At 39.8% G+C, this 20,235-nt stretch overlaps 1 protein-coding gene across 5 annotated transcripts in view; it reads left to right on the forward strand.

Annotated features, from left to right (window-relative positions):
• Positions 1-20,235, forward strand: part of MCCC2 (methylcrotonyl-CoA carboxylase subunit 2) — a 111,793-nt gene that overhangs the window by 23,014 nt on the left and 68,544 nt on the right. For all 5 annotated transcript variants that reach the window (XR_009211778.1, XR_004246335.2, XM_058433984.1 and 2 more), the window contains exons 7-10: positions 9,625-9,738; positions 14,735-14,799; positions 17,530-17,629; positions 17,738-17,833. Coding sequence is in view for 3 of the 5 variants with exons in the window: in XM_058433984.1 (XP_058289967.1) it covers positions 9,625-9,738; positions 14,735-14,799; positions 17,530-17,629; positions 17,738-17,833 (375 nt within the window). In the remaining 2 variants the exon portion in view is untranslated. The remainder of the gene's footprint in view (positions 1-9,624; positions 9,739-14,734; positions 14,800-17,529; positions 17,630-17,737; positions 17,834-20,235) is intronic.

Below are 20,235 nucleotides of genomic sequence, written 5' to 3' on the forward strand. Positions count from 1 at the left end.
GACTGTGGCTCTAGCCTCGCTTGCCTGGTGTCCTTTCCCATACAGTGGACACATGCTGCAAGGTTATTCTTTATGTGGCCCCCCTGTTACTATTTGCTACAAAACAATGCTCATACTTCTTAGCCCTATACTTAAGCCCCCATGTGATTGGATTTCAACCTAACTTTCTAGCCTCATTGCTCCTGGGCCCTGAACTGCAGTCAACCTGATGCAGTCACTGGTCTCCATATATACCATGGGCTTTTTTGACCATCTGCTCAGGCCCATGCTGGTCCTCTTCCCCCTCATCCTCCTGGGTCTGAGTCTCCAACCCATCTTCCAAGACACATCTCACATGCAACCCTTTGAAGGAAATCCCGGAATCCTTTACTAGAAGTAATCTTTTCTTCCTCCTGGCTCCCATAGTTCTTGTACTGTACCTTACTAATGGCATTTATCCCTTTGATCTAGATATATCTGGACTAATTTCCTCTACTAGTCTGTTAGCTACTTGAGATTAGGGACAATTTAGATGAATTTTTGTATCCTCACACATTTCCCTGAGATGGTACTTACTTAATATTTATTAAAAGATAAATCTCCTAATAACTATTAAAGTTATAATATGATAGATACTGAATGATTCTATTTCCTAATTTTAATGTTTGTTTTGTTGTTTATTTAAGACTTTGGTTTAGACAGACTGATAAAACAATTCCTTATATTTATTATATAAATTAATCACTTCTAACTTCAATTATGTTATGTATTCATTTCGATAGTAAGCACCAGCTTCCTTACTCAAATTTAGTTGTTGTTTTTCTCTCCAAGGTTGGTATTTATTTAGTGTTACTAGCCTTGCCCATTGTAAATTCATTTACCTACTTATTTCAAAGAGTATGTCTATTGGCAATCATACTTCTATCGTTTTCTGTATCTTTGCTGCTATAAAAATGTGGACAGATTACTATAGACCTTCCAGGTTTCAACATATTCTTTTGCTCTCAAGGAGAAAAGATAGTTAAACTAGGAGCTTACCTTTATGTTCTCTCTGTTTCATCTTTCCTTCATGGCAGGTTTTAAGACCCCTTAATTGTTTCTGGAGTTTAAAGAGTTGATGTGTGGGTGTCTGGTGGTCCTTCTTTGAGTCTCATGTCATCAGAATGCCTTCTCTGGGCCTTCTCCCTATCTGAGGCCTGATGACATGATGATCTTTGCAATGTGCTTCTTTTATTTTCCCAGTGGTGCAGTTTAAATGTGTCCCCCAAAAGTTTATGTGTTGGAAACATGGTTGCCATTGTGGTGACGTTAAATGGTGGCACCTTTGGGAGGTGATTAGGTCATGAGAGCTCTGCCCTCATGGATGGATTAATGCTATCACTGTGGGAGTTTGGCCTTCTTTTCCTCTCTGTCTCACACGCTCTTGCCCTCTCTTGCCCTCCCACCTTCTGCTGTTCTACCATGGGATGACTGTCAGATGCCAGTGCCATGTTCTTGGATTTCCCAGCTTCCAGAACTGTGAAAAGTAAATTTCGTTTTTAAATTTTCTTTCTTTCTTTTTTTTTTTTTTTTTTGTAGAGGTGAAGTCTTGTTGCTCAGGCTGGTCTTGAACTCCTGGCTTAAGCGATCTTCCCACCTCAGCTTCCCAAAGCGTTGGGATTATAAGCATGAGCCACTATGCCAGGCCAAATTTCTTTTCTATATAAATTACTCAGTCTTGGGTATTCTGTTATAGCAGCAGCAAACAGTCTAAGACACCGATTGTGGTTTCCATGTCTGGCTTTTTAAGTGTGAGACTTAGAATCCGCCTCAGAAGTGGGATCTTCATGTGTGTTTTCTTTAGGTCTCATATTACTTTTCATTTTTATAATTTAGTGATAGTCTAGTTTGCTGTAGATTGATCTTTGCTCTGGTGCATTGGTTCTCTTTCTTGTTTTAGTATAAGCAACAATGTGTTTTTGTTTGAATGAACAGTTTATTTCTTCTGAAATAGGCATCATTCATCTAACCACACTTAGTTGCACTTCCTCAGGCCTTTCTCTTTTCCTTTGTGTTGTATTCTGCCTATTTTCACTTCTTTTTGGAGACATATTTAAAATTATTCTCAGGTTTCCCTTTCTCCCCCCTACCTTACCTCCCTCTTCCTCCCCGCTTGCCTTAGCTTATTATTTTTGAAATGTATCTTGTTGGTTTTCACTGTTTTGACCTTGGTAATTGTTTTGAGGAGCTTAGTTAGGATAGGTACTGCATCCTTTTTCTTTCTTTTAAATACAGGGTCTCATTCTGTTGCCCAGGCTTGAATGCAGTAGCACAATCACAGCTCACTGCAGCCTTGACCTCTCAGGTTCAAGTGATCCTCCTGCCTCAGCCTCCCAAGTGGTTGGGACTTCAGGTGCATACCACCATGCCTGGCTAATTTTTATTTTTATTTTTATTTTTGTAGAGATGGAATCTCACTGTGTTGCCCAGGCTGGTCTCACACTTCTGGGCCCAGGGGATCTTTCTGCCTTGGCCTCCCAAAGTGCTGGGATTACAGGTGTGAGCTAATGTGGCCTCTCGTTGTTTTATTTATTTATTTTTCGAGACAGGTCTCATTATGTTGCCCAGGCTGGTCTTGAACTCCTGGGTTCAAGCAATCCTCCTGCCTCAGCCTCCTGAGTAGCTGGGATTACAGGTGTGTGCTACCCTGCTTGGCTTGTTTTAAAAATGCATTTCAAGGCAGGCGCGGTGGCTCACACCTGTAATCCCAGAGGCCGAGGTGGGTGGATCACGAGGTCAGGAGATCTAGACCATCCTGGCTAACATGGTGAAACCCCGTATCTACTAAAAATACAAAAAATTATCTGGGCGTGGTGGTGCGTGCCTGTAGTCCCAGCTGCCCGGGAGGCTGAGGCAGTAGAATTGCTTGAACCCGGGAGGTGGAGGTCGCAGTGAGCCGAGATCACACCACTGCATTCTAGCCTGGGTGACAGAGCGAGACTCTGTCTCAAAAAAAAAAAAAAAAAAGAATTTCAACCTGTGTTGGAGATGGATAGAGCCTAGGAGAAACACAATCACTGTTTGATTTCTTTGAGGCTCTCTGACAAAAAGATTGAGGAAGAAACAGAACATACTGGGTAAGATTGACTTTTTGTATTCTTTGTGCATTTCAGTCTATCCAGTTGGCATAGGTAAGCATGACTACTATCAAATCAGTGGTATTGATCAGTCAGTATAGTTGATAATGTTCTTAAATTCTTGACAGCTATTGAATTGAGATGTATGTTTTGCGGCTTTTATTTTTTAGTGGTGGCTCTTCAGGTAGGGGCAGGAAAAATGGGATGTGGGCAGTAGTATCTGCCTTCTACTTTGAATTGAAAAAGAAGTAAGGTGACAGATAAAAAAAATTATTATATTTTTAATGGCTTTTCTATCAAGCAATTGGAACTTTTTTCTCCCTCCAAGTTATATTACATTTATCACAGCATTTCTATGAATTGGATAGTATTCTACAATTTTGCAGGGAGGAACTGAGGTCTAGAGTTCACCTAGCTTTTCAGAATTAGATAAAAAACCTCTTAGCTCTCTGTCAGAGACCCTTTCCATGGGGCAGGCTGCTGACCTACAATATGTAATTTGCTTTTGGTGCAAGGAGACCCAGTCGCTATTTGTTTAGGCGAGACCTGGAGGGTAATGAAATTCAATCTAAAGCTTTTCTGGATGATTACCTCTGTTTTGTAGCATCTCATTTACTTTTGCTCAGAAATGTTGCCTGTGCCTTCTGTGGAGGGGATGACAAGAATTGTTACTGTCAGGTATGTCTCATCCTCATCCTTCTTGCACGTTCTTACTCTTGATTCGAGTATTAGAATCACTTCACCTTGCAAGAGTGATCTCTCTGTTTGTTCCTGTCACAGAGCAGGCCCACCTCACTGGTGACTGGGTGGACGGTAGCCTCTCGGTGGAGTTCTTTGGAGTTCAGCTCTGTCCCGATGCAGATGCAGGTCCCTATGATGTCTGTCCTGGTACAATGCCTGTGTTGTGCCACATCACAAGCCAAATCTCTGCCTCTGAGTCTGGTCAGAAAAGTTTCTGGTCATGCATCTTATGTCTTTTCAGTGTCCTCATGTAATGTCTTTGTGGTACCACCAGTGAATACTTTGGGACATGGCAAGTTAATATTGTTTGGCCCTGGGATCCCTGTGCTTTGTGAGAGGAAGAAGCAGATACAGGAAGAAGCAGATACAGGAAGAAGCAGATACAGCTGGGCATGGTGGCTCATGCCTGTACTCCCAGCTTCTTAGGATGCTGAGAGGTAGGAGGATTGCTTGAGCCCAGGAGTGCTACCTAGGCAATATTGGGAGGCCTCATCTCAAAAAAAATAAAAAAAAAAAGAAAGCAGACACAGTGGCAGAACTCTTGTTCCATTCACTTTGTCACCTTTTGTGAGTAAGTGAATGACTCAGAACTAAATGACAAGGATTATTAGTTGGGCATGGTGGTGCACCTGTAGTTCCAGCTACTCAGAAGGCTGAGGTGGGAGGATCTCTTGAGCCCAGGAAGTCAAGGCTGCAGTGAGCTGTGTTTGTGCCACTGCACTCCAGCCTGGGCAACAGAGTCTCAAAACAAAAAGAAGAGATTGTATGACATTGCGTGACAGTGACTAATCATTAATTAGTGAGCTCTTTTATCTCTGTTTTTAATTTAATTTTTATTTCTGTCATCAGAATTTGCTTTTAGCAATATTAAGATTTTGCCTGTTGATTACCAGAGGCTGGGAATGGGAGTAGAGGTTGGGGGAATGTGAGGATGGTTAATGGGTACAAAAAAAAAGAAAGAATGAGTAAGACCTACTATCCGATACCACAACTGGATGACTGTAGTCAATGATAATAACTGCACATTCAAAGTAACTTAAAAGTGTGTAACTGGATTGTTTACAACTCAATGGATAAATGCTTGAGGGGATAGATACCCATTCTTCATGATGTGCTTATCTCACATTGCATGCCTGTATCAAAACATCTCTGGCTGGGTGTGGTGCCTCATGCCTGTAATCCCAGCACTTTGGGAGGTCAAGGTGGGAGGATCGCTTGAGCACAGGAGTTCAGGACCAGCCTGGGCCAAGTTTCTGGTCATGCATCTTATATCCTTTCAGTGTCCTTTTAGTGGAGAATGCCACAGAATTTTCTTTCTAGGGTTTCAGATCACTTGTCCAGTGAGCTTTGTCCAGTGTAGGCTGATGTAACGTTTTTGTTGTACCACAGATGAATGCAACATGGCAAAATGCCATCTCTACTAAAAAAAAAAAACAAAAAACAAAACTCAGGTACCCCATAAATATATAGACCTACTATGTACCCCCGTAAATTAAAAACAAGATTTTGCCTGTTAGATACTTGTTTGAGAATTTTGACTCCTTTGTACTTATTTTTTTGACTCTTATTAAAAAATTTTTTTTTACAACAGCTTTGTTGAGATATAATTCAAATATCATGTAACTTACCCATTTGATGTGTGCAATTCAATGGCTTTTAGGATATTCACAGAGTTGAATGAATCAATTTTAGAATATTTTCATTCCCCCAATAGCAGTCACTCCCCATTTCTACCCAGTCCCCTGCAGCCCTAGGCCACCACTATGCTACTTTCTGTCTATAGATTTGCTTGTTCTGGACATTTCATGTAAAGGGAATCATATATAAGAAGTAGTCTTTCGTGACTGGCTTCTTTCACTTAACATGATGGTTTCCTGGTCTGGAACTCCTGGCTTCAAGCAGTCTTCTTGCCTCAGCCTCCCGAGTAGCTGGGATTACAGGTGTGTGCTACCCTGGTTGGTTTGTTTTAAAAATGCATTTCAAGGTGGACACGGTGGCTCATGCCTGTAATCCCAGCACTTTGGGAGGCCGAGGCGGGCGGATCACGAGGTCAGGAGATCGAGACCATCCTGGCTAACATGGTTTCCATGTCTTGCTCCTGGTTTTCCTTCGCTCTCTGGGATGGCACAGAAAGTTGTACATATTTCTGCAGTATGTTTCATAAACTGTTCATGAAAAAAGAAAGAAAAAGTTCTACATATTGTCTGCCATCTCTGGAATAGTTGAACAGGTTAGATAGGTTCTTTGAAGAACAACAATAGAAAAGTACTTCCAAACAAAGTCTGTCTCAAGTCTTCAGATGCACTTCAATTGTAGTCACTTAAGATAGATGTTTTTTGATCTCTGTATTAATTGTCCTATTGTAGCAGAACAAATTGTCCCAAAACTTGTGTGGTGTAAAACAAGACACATTGATTATCTCACAGTTTCTGTGGGTTGGGAGTCTGGGCGCAGTGTAGCTCTGGGTCTCTCATGTGGCTGCAGTCATCTCGGAGCTTGACCAGGAAGGACCCACTTCCTGGCTCACTCCCATGGCTGTTGGCAGGGTCCAGCACTTTGCAGGCCTCAGTTTCTTACGAGCTGCTGGCCAGAGGCCTTCCTCAGTTGCTTGCCATACAGCGTCTTCCTAGAGCATCTCACAGCATGTCACGTGGCTTCATCAAAGCCTGAGAGTGAGAAGACAAGAAAGAGGGCCAGCAAGAGCAAGAGGGCCAGCAGGATGGTAGACAGTTTCTCATGGCCTCACCACAGAGGTGACAATCCATCACTTGCCATATTCTCTTTATTACAAGCGAGTCACTGGAGCCACCACATATTCAAGAGGAAGGAACTGCACAGAATGTGAATACCAAGTCATGGGTTTGGGGGGACCATTTTAAAAGACTGGTTACCAGAATCTCCTGTCCTTTTCTGAGCTTGTGTAGCTAGTGTCAGAGAGGTGGATTGCTGGTTTCCTTGGTTGTTGAGGAACTGTGGAGAAACGTGTCGGAAGTGCCCTTAGCCATATGGTAAAATTCCCGGAAGTAGATATGCTAATAATTTGTCAGCTATTCCCTTGTGAGACTTTTCTAGATCTCTCTTCCATCCTTCTTCCCCTACTCAAATGGTGTCTTAGTCATTTCCAGCTGCTATACCAAATTATCATAGACTACTGGGTGTCTTAAAAAACAGACATTTATTTCTCACAACTCTGGAGGCTGGAAGTCCCCAGAGATAAGTGTACGAGCATGGCCTGGGTCTTGGTCAGGGCCCTGTTCCTGACTATGTTCTCACATGGTGACCAAAGAGATCTCCTGTCTCTTCCTTATAAGGGCACTAATCCTATGGGGAGGGGGGGCCCTACCTCATGACTTCACCTCACCAAATTACTCCCCAAAGGCCTCTGCCTCCACATACCATCACACTGGGGAACAGGGCTTCAACAGATAAGTTCCGAGGAGACGCAAACATTCAGTCTGTAGTAGATGGTATGATGGCATTTAGTTTCGTTTCTCTCACCTTTGTCTTACTACATTTCTTTCTTCCTTTCTTTTTCTTTTTCTTTCTTTTTTTTTTTTTGAGACAGAGTTTTGCTCTTGTTGCCCAGGCTGGAGTGCAATGGTGTGATCTCGGCTCACCGCAACCTCTGCCTCCTGGGTTCAAGCCATTCTGCCTCAGCCTCCCGAGTAGCTGCAATTACAGGCATGCACCACCATGCCTGGCTAATTTTGTATTTTTAGTAGAGACGGGGTTTCTCCATGTTGGTCAGTTTTGGTCTCGAACTCCCGATCTCAGGTGATCCGCCCACCTCAGCCTCCCAAAGTGTTGCGATTACAGGCATGAGCCACCACACCCACCCCCTGCTTGCTTTCTTTTTTTTTTTTTTTTTTGAGACGGAGTCTTGATCTGTCTCCCCGGCTGGAGTGCAGTGGCGTGATCTCGGCTCAGTGCAACCTCCGCCTCCCAGGTTAAGTGATTCTCCTGCTTCAGCCTCCTGAGTAGCTGGGTTTACAGGCATGCACCACCACACCCAGTTAATTTTTGTATTTTTAGTAAATACTGGTTTTCACCATGTTGGCCAGGCTGGTCTTGAACTCCTGGCCTCAAGTGATCCACCCACCCCGACCTCCCAAAGTGCTGGGATTACAGGCATGAGCCACTGTGCCCAGCCTGTCTAACTACATCTCAACACAATAATTCCTCTTCCTCTGTTTCCTCCCCGACCTGCCTCCCTCATCTTGGTCTTTGAATTCTTGCTGACAGTTGCTTTCTTTCTCCTCCTTTTGCTCTCTGGTTGTTTTCATGGGACTCTGCCATGCCTGCTTAGTTCTTTAGGTATTATTTTTGAAAACTGTTCCCTTTTCGATTTGACATCACTGTGACTCTTCTGTAAGTTCCTTGACTGTATTTCTTTTTGGATGCTGAAATAGTTTGAGCTGAACTCGGTGTTCTGGTACAGAGAACAGGCTGCTAAGGTAAAATTGTGTCCTTTGCTTCCCACAGAAACTTGAAAAAGAAAGCCCATAAAATATTTCAAACATGCAGAAAGTATACAGAATAATAGAACTGAATGCTGGTGTGCTCACTACCTGGGTCTATTAAGCATTAACATTACATTTTATTTTTGCCACAGATTTGAAAAGAATGTACTCATTTAAAAGTTTATCTGTTCAAAATATATTGATGGACATGTTGGTTATTTACATATTTTTGCTATTGTAACAATGCTATGTGAGTGTTTCCCTGTGCTCATAGGCAAGTTTTTGTAGCTATAGATATCTGTAACACAAACTTCTGGGTGATTGATAAGCAAAACTGTAAGTGATAATCACTTCTGTAATATGTTGACAAATAAATGTTGAAGCCACTTTCAAAAACATACATGAAAGCTTTAGATGAGGAAGAATGCTTTTTGTGTTGGCCATTTAGATGGAAAAATGCTAACTCATGTTACCTTTCATCTTTTGATTATACCAGTATGGCATGCTGTTTTTCAGGACATGCTGTTTGCATGCCTGTAAGGAAAACTGATGGAATATTGGAATTAGTAGCAAAAATTGCTTTCATATGATAATTTTAAAAATATTCATTATATACTTTATTTTTCTTTGGTGATATCATTCAATCCTATTTAGGAGTCATCAGCCAAAGCTATATTTATTATTCTTTGTACCATACTAATTTCTGAGCAAGATTTTTTTAAAGCTTTTTATTATGGAAAATTTTAAACACACGAAACTAGAGAAGATAGTACTGTGAACCCTATGTACACATCACCCAGCTTCAATACAATCGACTTTTCTTTTGAGGAAGGTTTTAAACTGCAATCTTAACATTAGTTTTATATTTAGAAAGTATTACATCCAGTGTAACACAAAATATTAATAACATCCATTCGAAGAGTTATTTTAGTATTCCTGTGAGGTAAGTGGCAATTGTTTAGGGACTTATTATTATTAGGGATAAAAGTTATCCTTTTAATACAGTTTTGCAAAATTATAGGTATATTGTGGGTTTCTTCTCTCCATTAGTTTTTCAGGCCAGTAGTCTATCAGGCCAGTCTTCTCTCTGACAGGGAGATTGTCCATAAGTTTTGTAAAAGTGAGACATAAGCCCTTCAAAATGTTTTGATACAAGAAGTCAGAAAACTATTTCAAACATTTAGAGGACTTTGTTTTTAAAATGATGTTCAGGGACCAACCAGTAATGTCCGCTGGTCACTGCAGTGTTTGTGGGATTCTGGATCAAACACTATAGAAGTCACTGCATGAGCTGCATCTCATGTGTTTGTCGTGTGCTTGGATTCCAGATCGCAGTGGTCATGGGCTCCTGCACCGCAGGAGGAGCCTATGTGCCTGCCATGGCTGATGAAAACATCATCGTACGCAAGCAGGGTACCATTTTCTTGGCAGGACCCCCCTTGGTAAGAAATAAGAACGTTGGTTGATGGAAATTAAATATGTGTAACATAAAATACACCATTTAAACTATTTTTTTAATGTTTTAAAAAATATTGTGATAAAATATGCATAACATAAAACTTGCTGTTGTAACCATTTTTCAGTACAGCTTGGTGACGTTTAGTATGTTCATATTGTTCTGCAACCATCACTACTATCTATCTCGAGAACATTTTCATCCTCCCCAACTGGAATTCTCCCTATTTCCGTCACCTCTGCCACCTCGGCACCACCATTCTACTTTCTGTCCTTATGAATTTGACTATTCTAGGTACCTCACATGTAAGTGGAACCGTATATCTGTCCGTTTGTGATTGATGTATTTCACTTAGCAAAACGTCTTCGTGGTTCTTCTGTATTGTAGCAGATGTCAGAGTGCCCTTCGTTGTTAAGGCTGAATAATGTTCCATTGTATGTATACACTGTATTTTGTTTATTCATTCATCCATCAATCGATATTTGGGTTGCGTCCACTCTCAGGCTATTATGAATAATGCTGCTATGAACATGGGTGTACAAATCTCTATTCAAGTTCCTGCTTTCATTTCTTTTGGGTATATACCTGGAAGTGAAATTGTTGGATCATATGGAATTCTATGTTTACTTTCTGAGGAGTCACTTCATTCCTTTTTATGGCTGAATAATATTCCACTGCATGGAAATGCTGTATTCTATCTATCCATTCATCAGTTGATGGGCATTTAGGTTGCTTCTGCTTTTGGGTATTATGAATAACGGTGCTTTGAATGTATAGGTTTTTGCATGGAAATGTTTTTATTTCTATTGGATATGTACCTATGAGTAGAATTGCCAGATCATATGGTAGCTGTGTTTAACATTTTGAAAAACTTCCAGTCTATCCAATACATGTTTTACATTTCTACCAGCAGCATTTGAGGGTTCTCATTGTTCCATTCTTGTCAACACTTGTAATTGTGTGTTTGTCTGATGACAGCCATCTTTGTGGGTGTGAGGTAGTACCTCATTTTGGTTTTGATTTGCATTTCCCTCGTGACTAGTGATGTTGAGGCATTTTTTTTTTAATTTTTTTTTTTATTGAGACAGAGTCTCACACTGTTGCCCAGGCTGGAGTGCAGTGGTGTGATCTTGGCTCACTGCAACCTCCACCTCCCAGGTTCAAGTGATTCTCCTGCCTCAGCCTCCCAAGTAGCTGGGATTACAGGTGCACGCCACCACTCCCAGCTAACTTTTGTATTTTCAGTAGATACAGGGTTTCACCATGTTGGCCAGGCTGGTCTTGAACTCCTGACCTCAGGTGGTATGCCTGCCTCAGCCTCCCAAAGTGCTGGGATTACAGTCATGAGCCACTGCGCCTGGCCAAGACATCTTTTCATGTGCCTATTGGCCATTTGTATGTCTTCCTTGGAGACATGTCTATTCAGATTCTTTGCTCATTCTTAAATTGGGCTATTTGTCTTTTTATTTAGTTGTAAGAATTCTATATATGTTCTGAATACAAGTCCCTTATTAGATTTGCAAATATTTTTGCTCATTCTGTGGGTTGTCTTTTTTACTTTCTTAGTGATGTCTTCCTTTGAAGCACAAAAGTTTTAAATTTTGATCACATCCAGTTTATGCATTTTTTCCTTTGGTTTCTTGTGCTTTTGGTGTCTTATCCAAGAAGCCTTTGCCTAACCCAAGGTCATGAAGATTTACTCCTCTGTTTTCTTCTGAGAGTTTTATAATTTTAGCCCTTGCATTTGGGTCTGTGATCCATTTTGAGTTAGTTTTTGGGTGTGTGATAAGGAAGGGCTCCAGCATTGCTCTGTATGTGGATATGCAGTTGTTCCAGCATCATTAGTTGAAAGGACTCTCCTTTCCCCATTGAATGGTCTTGGCAGAAGAAAACTTTTACTTATTTTTTCTTTTACCTCAGCTATACAATTGTTTGACTCAAGGTCAGTAACAAGTTAATAAGCTGTTAAAGAGAAAGCAGCAAGGTTCCTACAGTGTATTAACTTTTGTGTAAAATGGAGGGAAATATACATTTGTATGCTTGTATATGCATAAAGAAGTTCTAGAAAAGATACAAAAATACTGCTTAAAATGTAGAGGAGAGGATACAGGGTGGAAGAAAGACCTTTGATATTTTTGAGCCTGAGGCTGGGTACGGTGGCTCATGCCTGTAATCCCAGCGCTTTGGGAGGCCAAGGTGGGTGGATCACTTGAGGTCAGGAACTCTAGACCAGCCTGGCCAACATAGTGAAACCCCGTGTCTCCTGAAAATACAGAAATTAGCCAGGCATGGTGGTGCGCACCTGTAATCCCAGTTACTCTGGAGGCTGAGGCAGGGGAATTGCTTTACCGGGAGGTGGAGGTTGCAGTGAGTTGAGATTGTGCTACAGCACTCCAGCCTGGGCAACAGAGCGAGACTCCTTCTCAAAAAAAAAAAAGAAGAAACAGAAAAGGACAAATATATGATTTTACTTCTATGAAATATTGAGAATAGGCAAATTCATAGAGGCAGAAACTAGATTAGTGGTTGCCAGGGACTAGGAGGAGGGTGGAATGGGAGTGACCGCTAATGAGGATGGGGTTTCTTCTGGGAGTGATGAAATTTTCTGGAATTGGGTAGTGGTGATGGTTGCACACTTTGTGAATGTACTAAAAGCCACTGAATTGTATGCTTTAAATTAGTGAATTTTATGGTATCTGAATTCTATTCCAAAAAGTTTGTTGCTTCAAGAATTTGTGCAAGAATCATCTTTGGTTATGGAATACTAATACAAATTCATTAGAAAGAATGTGTTACATAGAGCTTATGTTTTGACGTAAAATAAGTATATTTCCCAAAAGACGGTGTTAATTTTTAATAACTTTTACTGAAGATCAGGTGGCCTGAAGGGCTGCCATTTCAAATGTAAAAGTCTTAAGGCGTTATTTTAAAAGCCTACAGCTATTATTATTGTTATTACTATTATTATTTTATCTCTTGTATGTGATAGCTGCCATTTGTTAATGAGAGGAAAATGCACTCAAAATTTACCTTTGTATAGTAAAAGGTACAGACTTTCATGGGCCATTCTTGTTTATTTTTTGACTAGACAATGAGTAAAGATGTGACTACAATTTGAAAACATTTTTTTGGAAATACAGGCAGATCATAATAGCGGAATAACGCGAAGGGTTTTAGAGAGAAGATTTTGTCTAAGGGTCAGTAGTTACAATGTCCATTCAGTTAACTTGTACATTATAAAGAAGCCACTTGGCAGCCAGGGAAGCCTGAAGTTCTGTTGGAGAACTGGACCCCATCCAGCAATCCACCTTTGAAAGACCACGTTCACAGGCAGAAAAAGGCAGTAGCAGCAGCCTCATCCTTTAGAGAATTCTAAATTCTGACGCACGTTTGACTGAATGTTGAGAATGGGCTTTGAAGGATTTGCATGTAGTGTGGGGTGTAGTTGCTGTGGCTTTTAGTAGCTTAGAGTGGTTGAAAAAAACAATAAGACAAGTTTTTGAAGGAGCTTTTTGTTCTCCTGTCTTTTATCTTTTGAACTTATCATTTAGTCAAATGAGCTGTTTTAATTTTCTCTTTGACTTCTATAATCTTTGCACCTATCACACTATCAAACATTGTGAGTGTTCAATAAATATTAACTGATGACAAATTCTTATTTTTTTTGGTTGATATTAGTCAGATCCCTGAACATAAATATAATTTATCTGTTGTTTATTCCTTTTTGCAACTTTAAATATCCAGACAACTTTTATAATTTGTTATTGTCTGGACTGAATGTTATTTTACACTAAATGTTTTGGAAGGAAAAGAACCAAGAATTTAGTTCTGGGGGTGGAATAATTGGAGGTGAAAATTTTAACTAACTCTCTTTGCAGAAAGATATTTTATTTAAGACAAAGCTTTTGATGCAGAGAGTAATAAGTTGTTTCTATGCTGTATTTTCTTTTCTTTTTTCTTTTTGTTTCAGGGCTCCCCTCAAGAAAGACTTTTTCTTTACCTCCAACCTCTCTGTGCTGTATTTTAGATTAATGTTCATTATTCTAATAAAAGCCTTTCTTATTTGAGTTGATTAATTTGTTTCTTTTTCTTCAAAGAAGTAGGAATCAATAAATAATTCCTTAGGGGTTGGATTGGCTTTTAGCCTTAAATTATTTTTCTTTCTTTTTCCTGGTAGAATTTCTCTGGCTATAATTAAGTTATTCTTAATTTATTACTGGGGTTTGTTTCTTTTTGGCCACATTCTGCTAGATCTTAGGTTTAGGTAATCTTGGAGATTTTTTTCCTACCTCTCTTTCCTGTGCAGTTTGTGATAGTAAATGGAATTTTTCAGCATGTTATTGAGTATTCAAAGATGAATAAATCACATTTCCTGCCATCAAGTAATTCACAGCGTAGAGGAGATGATAGACATACATTCACATTACTGAACTACATTCTGACACATGCCGTGTTGGAGGTGTAAGTGAATGCCCTTGGACCGTGGATAGGCAGGCAGTCCTCTATTAATACCATGGAGAAGGCCTGGGTGGGTCAGGAAAGCTGTGTAGAGGAGGTAACTTGAGGTGGGACTTGAAGGGTAAGGGGGAATTCGTCAGGTAGGTGAGAAGAAGAGATCCCAGGCAGTGGGAGGAACACACACACAGACACAAAGGCTGGACCATGTGTGTCAGGGCAGCATGACGTAGGGAAAGAGGATGGCCTTTCAGGTCTTTCAAGCTGGAAACGTGTGGGCTCGAATTAGACTCCATTGCTTGCTATGGACTGTAAGCAAGTTCTTAGTGACTCTGGGCTTAGATTTTTCACCTGTAGAGATAATAGTCCCCAGGTTTCCTAGGTGCATGAATGAGAAAGCACCGTGTTCTTTAGTTCTGTGTAAGAAAAAGTGTAGGTATAGTCAGGTGAGGAGATGTGCATGTTGGGGAAGCATTTTTATATCTCTGATGGACTGGTTTCACTGATGATTTTTATCCTTGTTGTAGGTTAAAGCGGCAACTGGGGAAGAAGTATCCGCTGAGGATCTTGGAGGTGCTGATCTTCATTGCAGGTGAAACAGAAATGGTTGTTTCTTTCCAGGATTGAGTGTCATTTTGTTTGTTTAAAAGAAGTTTCACGTATTTGTTTCTGGTGCTAAACTTGCCAGACCACACCACAGTTTATTTGTTCTTGAACTGCTGGTTTAATGTTCAATTCTTTGAACTGTAGAGTTGCATTTCCAAGCTAGAGCATCAGCCAAGAAAGACTGGAGAGACAGGTTTCTTATTTATTTGACAAACATTCATTGGGCACCTGTTATGTAGCAGGCACTGTTCTGGGTGCCTGAGATAAGAGGGTAGATACTATCTTTGACCTCAAGGACCTTATCTTCTAGTCAGGGAGGTGGGCAATCGCAAGTAATTGCACAAAATTATGTAAATGTGGCTGATACGTGATAAGGCTTACAAAGGAGAAGAGGGAGAGCATAGAGGAGGTGGGTCTACCCCGGGGTGTGCAGGTAAATGTTTAGTAACTGGTTCTCTGGGGAGGAAAAAAAAGCCCCGATTTGTGGCATTTGCCAGTTTCTGTGTTATGAGTGATCCCACCATGGCTGATTTCAAGCTGCCAACATGATGCCTCTATGTGGTATCAAACATAGGTGCACGTAGTTGGCTCTTGTGAGTTAGGTGTGAGCTGGCTTCGTCACATCGTTGGCCTGACCATGTTAGGTTAGAGTGCAGGGGTAAGAAGACCCTCTACCTCCTAGAATGTTGTCAGAAGTCAATGAGATACAATACATGTGGACCGCTTTAGAATGAAACTGTACCTGCCTTTGATAAGTTAGCTATAAATGTTGATTGCCATTATGATTATTTTCTTGTTTGTCGTCATAGTTACTCAATAAAGGTTTTAGACTTTTTTTTTTTTTTTTTTAGGAGGAATTGGGAAACAATCGAGGAGGGGTTTTTTTTCATTTTTATATATATATATATATATTTATTTTTTGTAGAAACAGGTGTCTCACTGTATTGCTCAGGTTGGTTTAAAACTCCTTGCCTCAAGCAGTCCTCCTGCCTTGCCCTTCCAAAGTGCTGGGATTATAGGAGTGAGCTATGCGCCTGGACTAAATTTTTAAGCAGTTTGACTATTTTAAAAAAAGTAAAGCTGTAGGCAATATATTAGGTTAAGGGTGTAGATTCTGGAATTTAACTTCTGTTTGCCTCCCCTATTATCCTTGGGACTTAGACAAACTGCTAACCCTCCCTGAGTCTCATTTCCTCATAGATAAAGTGAAAATTGTGAATAGTGCCTGCCTCATAATACAGCATCTACTACATATAACAGTAATAACTCTATTACTGTTATTCATAATATTCATAATAACCTCTTTAAAATTGTGAGGAAATGATTGGGGGTGATGAATTTTTTTTTTTGGAAAGTACCATGAAATTTATTAGTCACAAGTGGCTCTGTGTTCTCTCAAATGCATCTTTATACCTTTCTTAAGTCATCCTTAAGAGCTAATTTGACACAAAGACTTATATATACAGTGTCTCATTAAAGGTTTTCCTTTCCTGCTGTTTTGGTAAATACTAGACAGTTTTCATAAAAACATTTTATTTTAAATATTTACTGATTTAGAAGCTGTTCCTTCTGCTTCTATTGACTTCGGACAGTGTAGTTAGAAGTCAGCATTTATAACTGGTATTATGTGTGAAGCATTTAAAAGATATGGTCAGTCATAACATGATAAAATGTATTAAATTAAAGAAACTGAAAAAGATCTACCATTTGCGAGGCATCTGTGGGCTATGAAAAGGAGTAAACATGGTCTCTGCTTTTACTTATGAACTCCCAGTCCTAAAGTAGAGTGTCATGAAATCACCGAGAGCCTAGCTCTAAGGTATGTCTCCCAAGGAGCTTGGTGTTTTCCCAGGCAAGCCATAAAAATTTAGATTGCGGCAGCTTAGTCCTTACTCATAAAATGAACAAATCCTATTTTTTTCAGGTATGTATTTTTGCCTGACTTTACAGATTTTTAAATACTTTATTAGAAAGTCATAGTTTATCTACATCTGAAATAACAGGCCATCTAATTGGGACGGACTAATAACCAGAGCAAGCCCGTACTTCATTCACTGCACTTGAAATTGAACAGGAACGTCCATGGCCCCTGCCTCAGAACCGTTTTACCAGTTCCAATTTTTACGCATAATCGAAGGGCCAATGTATTCAAGCTTTTTCATTTGTTGCCTGTGATGGCTTACTGTCAGTGTAACTTTGTAGGGAGGTGGCTCAGAGTTCTCTCAGAAATGAGAGGCCAAAGTTGGCATCTCCATTAGGAGCTCAGTTATGTATACAGTTTATGCTGTAACCAACTATATCATGAAAGCGTGCCATCTGTGGTTGGCCTTCATCACATGCAATTCTGCTTAAGGTACAGGGGATGAGTACTTAATAGAATAGCCTTTGTCAGCAAGGCCCCTTGGTCTAGCAAAGGAAGGTTAAGGTTAGAAAATATAAGGCATGGGTTCTTATGCAGCTACTTGTGGTCTTAGGTGAAGGTACTTAACTTATGTGTACTTCAGCTTTTCCTGTTTGTAAAACAAAGGGAATACAGTTTTGCCAGGGTTCTTAAAAGGACTACTTAAGATGACATTTATTAAAGATGACAAATTTTTTAAATGTTTTAGAAGTAAAAGTGCTGTCATCTTTAGATGAGAGAAGATACTTGGGACTTGAAATATTTAATTGTTTTCCTTTTCCCTGTTCTGACGAGTTTAGTTTGCTTACTCTGTAGAAAGTCTGGAGTAAGTGACCACTATGCTTTGGATGATCATCATGCCCTTCACTTAACTAGGAAGGTTGTGAGGAATCTAAATTATCAGAAGAAATTGAATGTGAGTACGATATGTTCTTATATCTTTTATTTTCCTGAAATGCATTTTGACTCACTACGCCTTGAAATCATGTCTTTAAAGAGGTTAACATAATCTATATTTCTGCAGGTCACCATTGAACCTTCTGAAGAGCCTTTATTTCCTGCTGATGAATTGTATGGAATAGTTGGTGCTAACCTTAAGAGGAACTTTGATGTCCGAGAGGTATGTGAAAGTGGAACTGTGAGCTTTTTGACCAGCTGTGAGTCTCTTTGTATGTGTATCTATTTTCAAAGCTAAAGTTTGTTAAGATATGTTCATGCCTAGAAATAGATGTGGATCTCAGTAAGCAGTGACATATGTGGCAACGATACCTTTCCATACTGTAGATATCATTGGTACAGAGTAAATACTAAAAGAGGGGAGTGGGGGACCTCAATGATTGGAAAGTTTTCATTGCGCAAAAAGTGTGATTTGGTCATAAGTAAGACTCCATGTCCTGTGCACATTATGAATGATGTAAGGCAGCTTAACAATTGTCAGCTATTTCTTTTCATTGTTCTTACTTTGGGAAATGGATGAAATGTCAGTAAGTTGTTGGAAGAAAAAACATACCCTTTTAGATCAATATGACATTTGCAATGATTAGACCTGATTACAGTTGAAAATGTTGCTATGGTTACACATTGTCGACATAGTGTTCTGTAATTTAGATGGATAACTTTTAGGGTTTAGAGCATATAGTCTTCTATTTTGTTCAGTACCCATAGCTGGCAGAGTAGTTTTTAAATTAGGAAATTATCTTAATATCAAATTCTGTGCTGGAAGTTTTAATATTTCAAATTATATTTCCCCCTTGACTATAAAATATTATATATTAGTTGTGAAAAATATAGAAAATACAGAAAAGAAAAAAATTAAATTGCATATAATTCCACCCTCTAAAGAAGGTGGCTAATATTTGGATGTTTTAGCTTAATGTGTATATACGCACATTTTTATGTAGTTGAGTTAGTGCATACGTATATTTTTTTATTTTACTTTTTCTAGTTTAAATTATAAACATTTCCCTATGTCTTTAGAAATTCTTCATGAAATATTTTCTACGGCTAGATCTTAATTCCTATAATAGTACTTGGCAACATGGTAAGTAATCAGTAACGATTTTCTGAATGCATTGATGGGTGTAACGTTCTGTTGTATGGATTTATTTAGGCAATACCCCAGCACTGCTAGTGGGTCTTAAATCCTGGATTTTATTGAGCTTCAAGTGATACGTCACTTTAGCAAACATGACTTAGTTAATTGTAAATTTTTAAATTAGGTTTTTAGTTTGACTTTTAATTATAAGCACAGAAAAAAATGGCACTTAAATTCTGACATACTTGAAAAATGTGTTGGGCAAGGCGCAGTGGTTCATGCCTGTAATCCCAGCACTTTGGGAGGTGGAGGCAGGCAGATCCCTTGAGTCCAGCAGTTGGAGATCAGCTGGCTAACATAGTGAAACCCCATCTCTACTAAACATACAAAAATTAGCCGGGCATGGTGGCACATGCCTGTAATCCCAGCTACTCGGGAGGCCGAAACAAGAGAATCGCTTGAACCTGGGAGCAAAGGTTACAGTGAGCCGAGATTGCACCACTGCACTCCAGCCTGGGTGACAGAGTGAGACTCTGTCTCAAATAAATAAATAAATAAATAAAAATAAAAATAAATAAATAAATAAAAGAGAAAAATGAGTTCCAGGTATCCAAGTTCTCTGGTTGGCTGAGAATTCACCCTTTTTCGTGTAGCCACTTTTTCATTTATCCACAGTATTTATTGAGTATTTGTTCTATTCAGGGGTTGTTTCAGGTGCCGGGGATACAGAAGCAAACAAGCAAACAAACAGATACAAACACATGCCTTCATGTTGTTTTCATTTCATTTTAATGGAAATCCTTTTAAAAAGATAGACTTGTATCTTTTTTTTTTTTTTTTTTTTTTTTTTTTTTGAGACGGAGTCTTGCTCTGTTGCCCAGGCTGGAGTGCAGTGGCATGATCTCGGCTCACTGCAAGCTCCACCTTCCCGGTTCACGCCATTCTCCTGCCTCAGCCTCCCGAGTAGCTGGGACTACAGGTGCCCGCCACCACACCCGGCTAATTTTTTTGAATTTTTAGTAGAGATGGGGTTTCACCATGTTAGCCAGGATGGTCTCTATCTCCTGACCTCATGATCCGCCCGCTTCAGCCTCCAAAGTGCTGGGATTACGGGTGTGAGCCACCACGCCCAGCTGACTTGTGTCTTCTTAAATAGTAACCTGGACTTCTACCTTTTGCTGATCCATGGTCATTATTGTGAATATAATTTGTTACATTTTTCTATATTGGCAAATAAGCCTTATATGGAAGTCTTTTTTTGTTGTTGTTGTTGTTTTGTTTTGTTTTGCTTTTTTGTTTAGAGACGGGGTCTCGCCATGTTTCCCAGGCTGGTCTTGAACTCCTGAGCTGAAGCACTCCTCCCGCCTCAGCCTCCCAAAGTGCTGGAGTTACAGGCGTGAGCCACCACGCCCAGCTCCTTATATGGAAGTCTTAATAGTGTATGGAGCTGTGGGACAGCATTGGAATCTGAGTTGGGAAACCTGGAT

The sequence above is a fragment of the Hylobates moloch genome, unplaced genomic scaffold (genome assembly GCF_009828535.3).
Source record: "Hylobates moloch isolate HMO894 unplaced genomic scaffold, HMol_V3 SCAFFOLD_23, whole genome shotgun sequence".
Lineage (NCBI taxonomy): Eukaryota > Metazoa > Chordata > Mammalia > Primates > Hylobatidae > Hylobates > Hylobates moloch.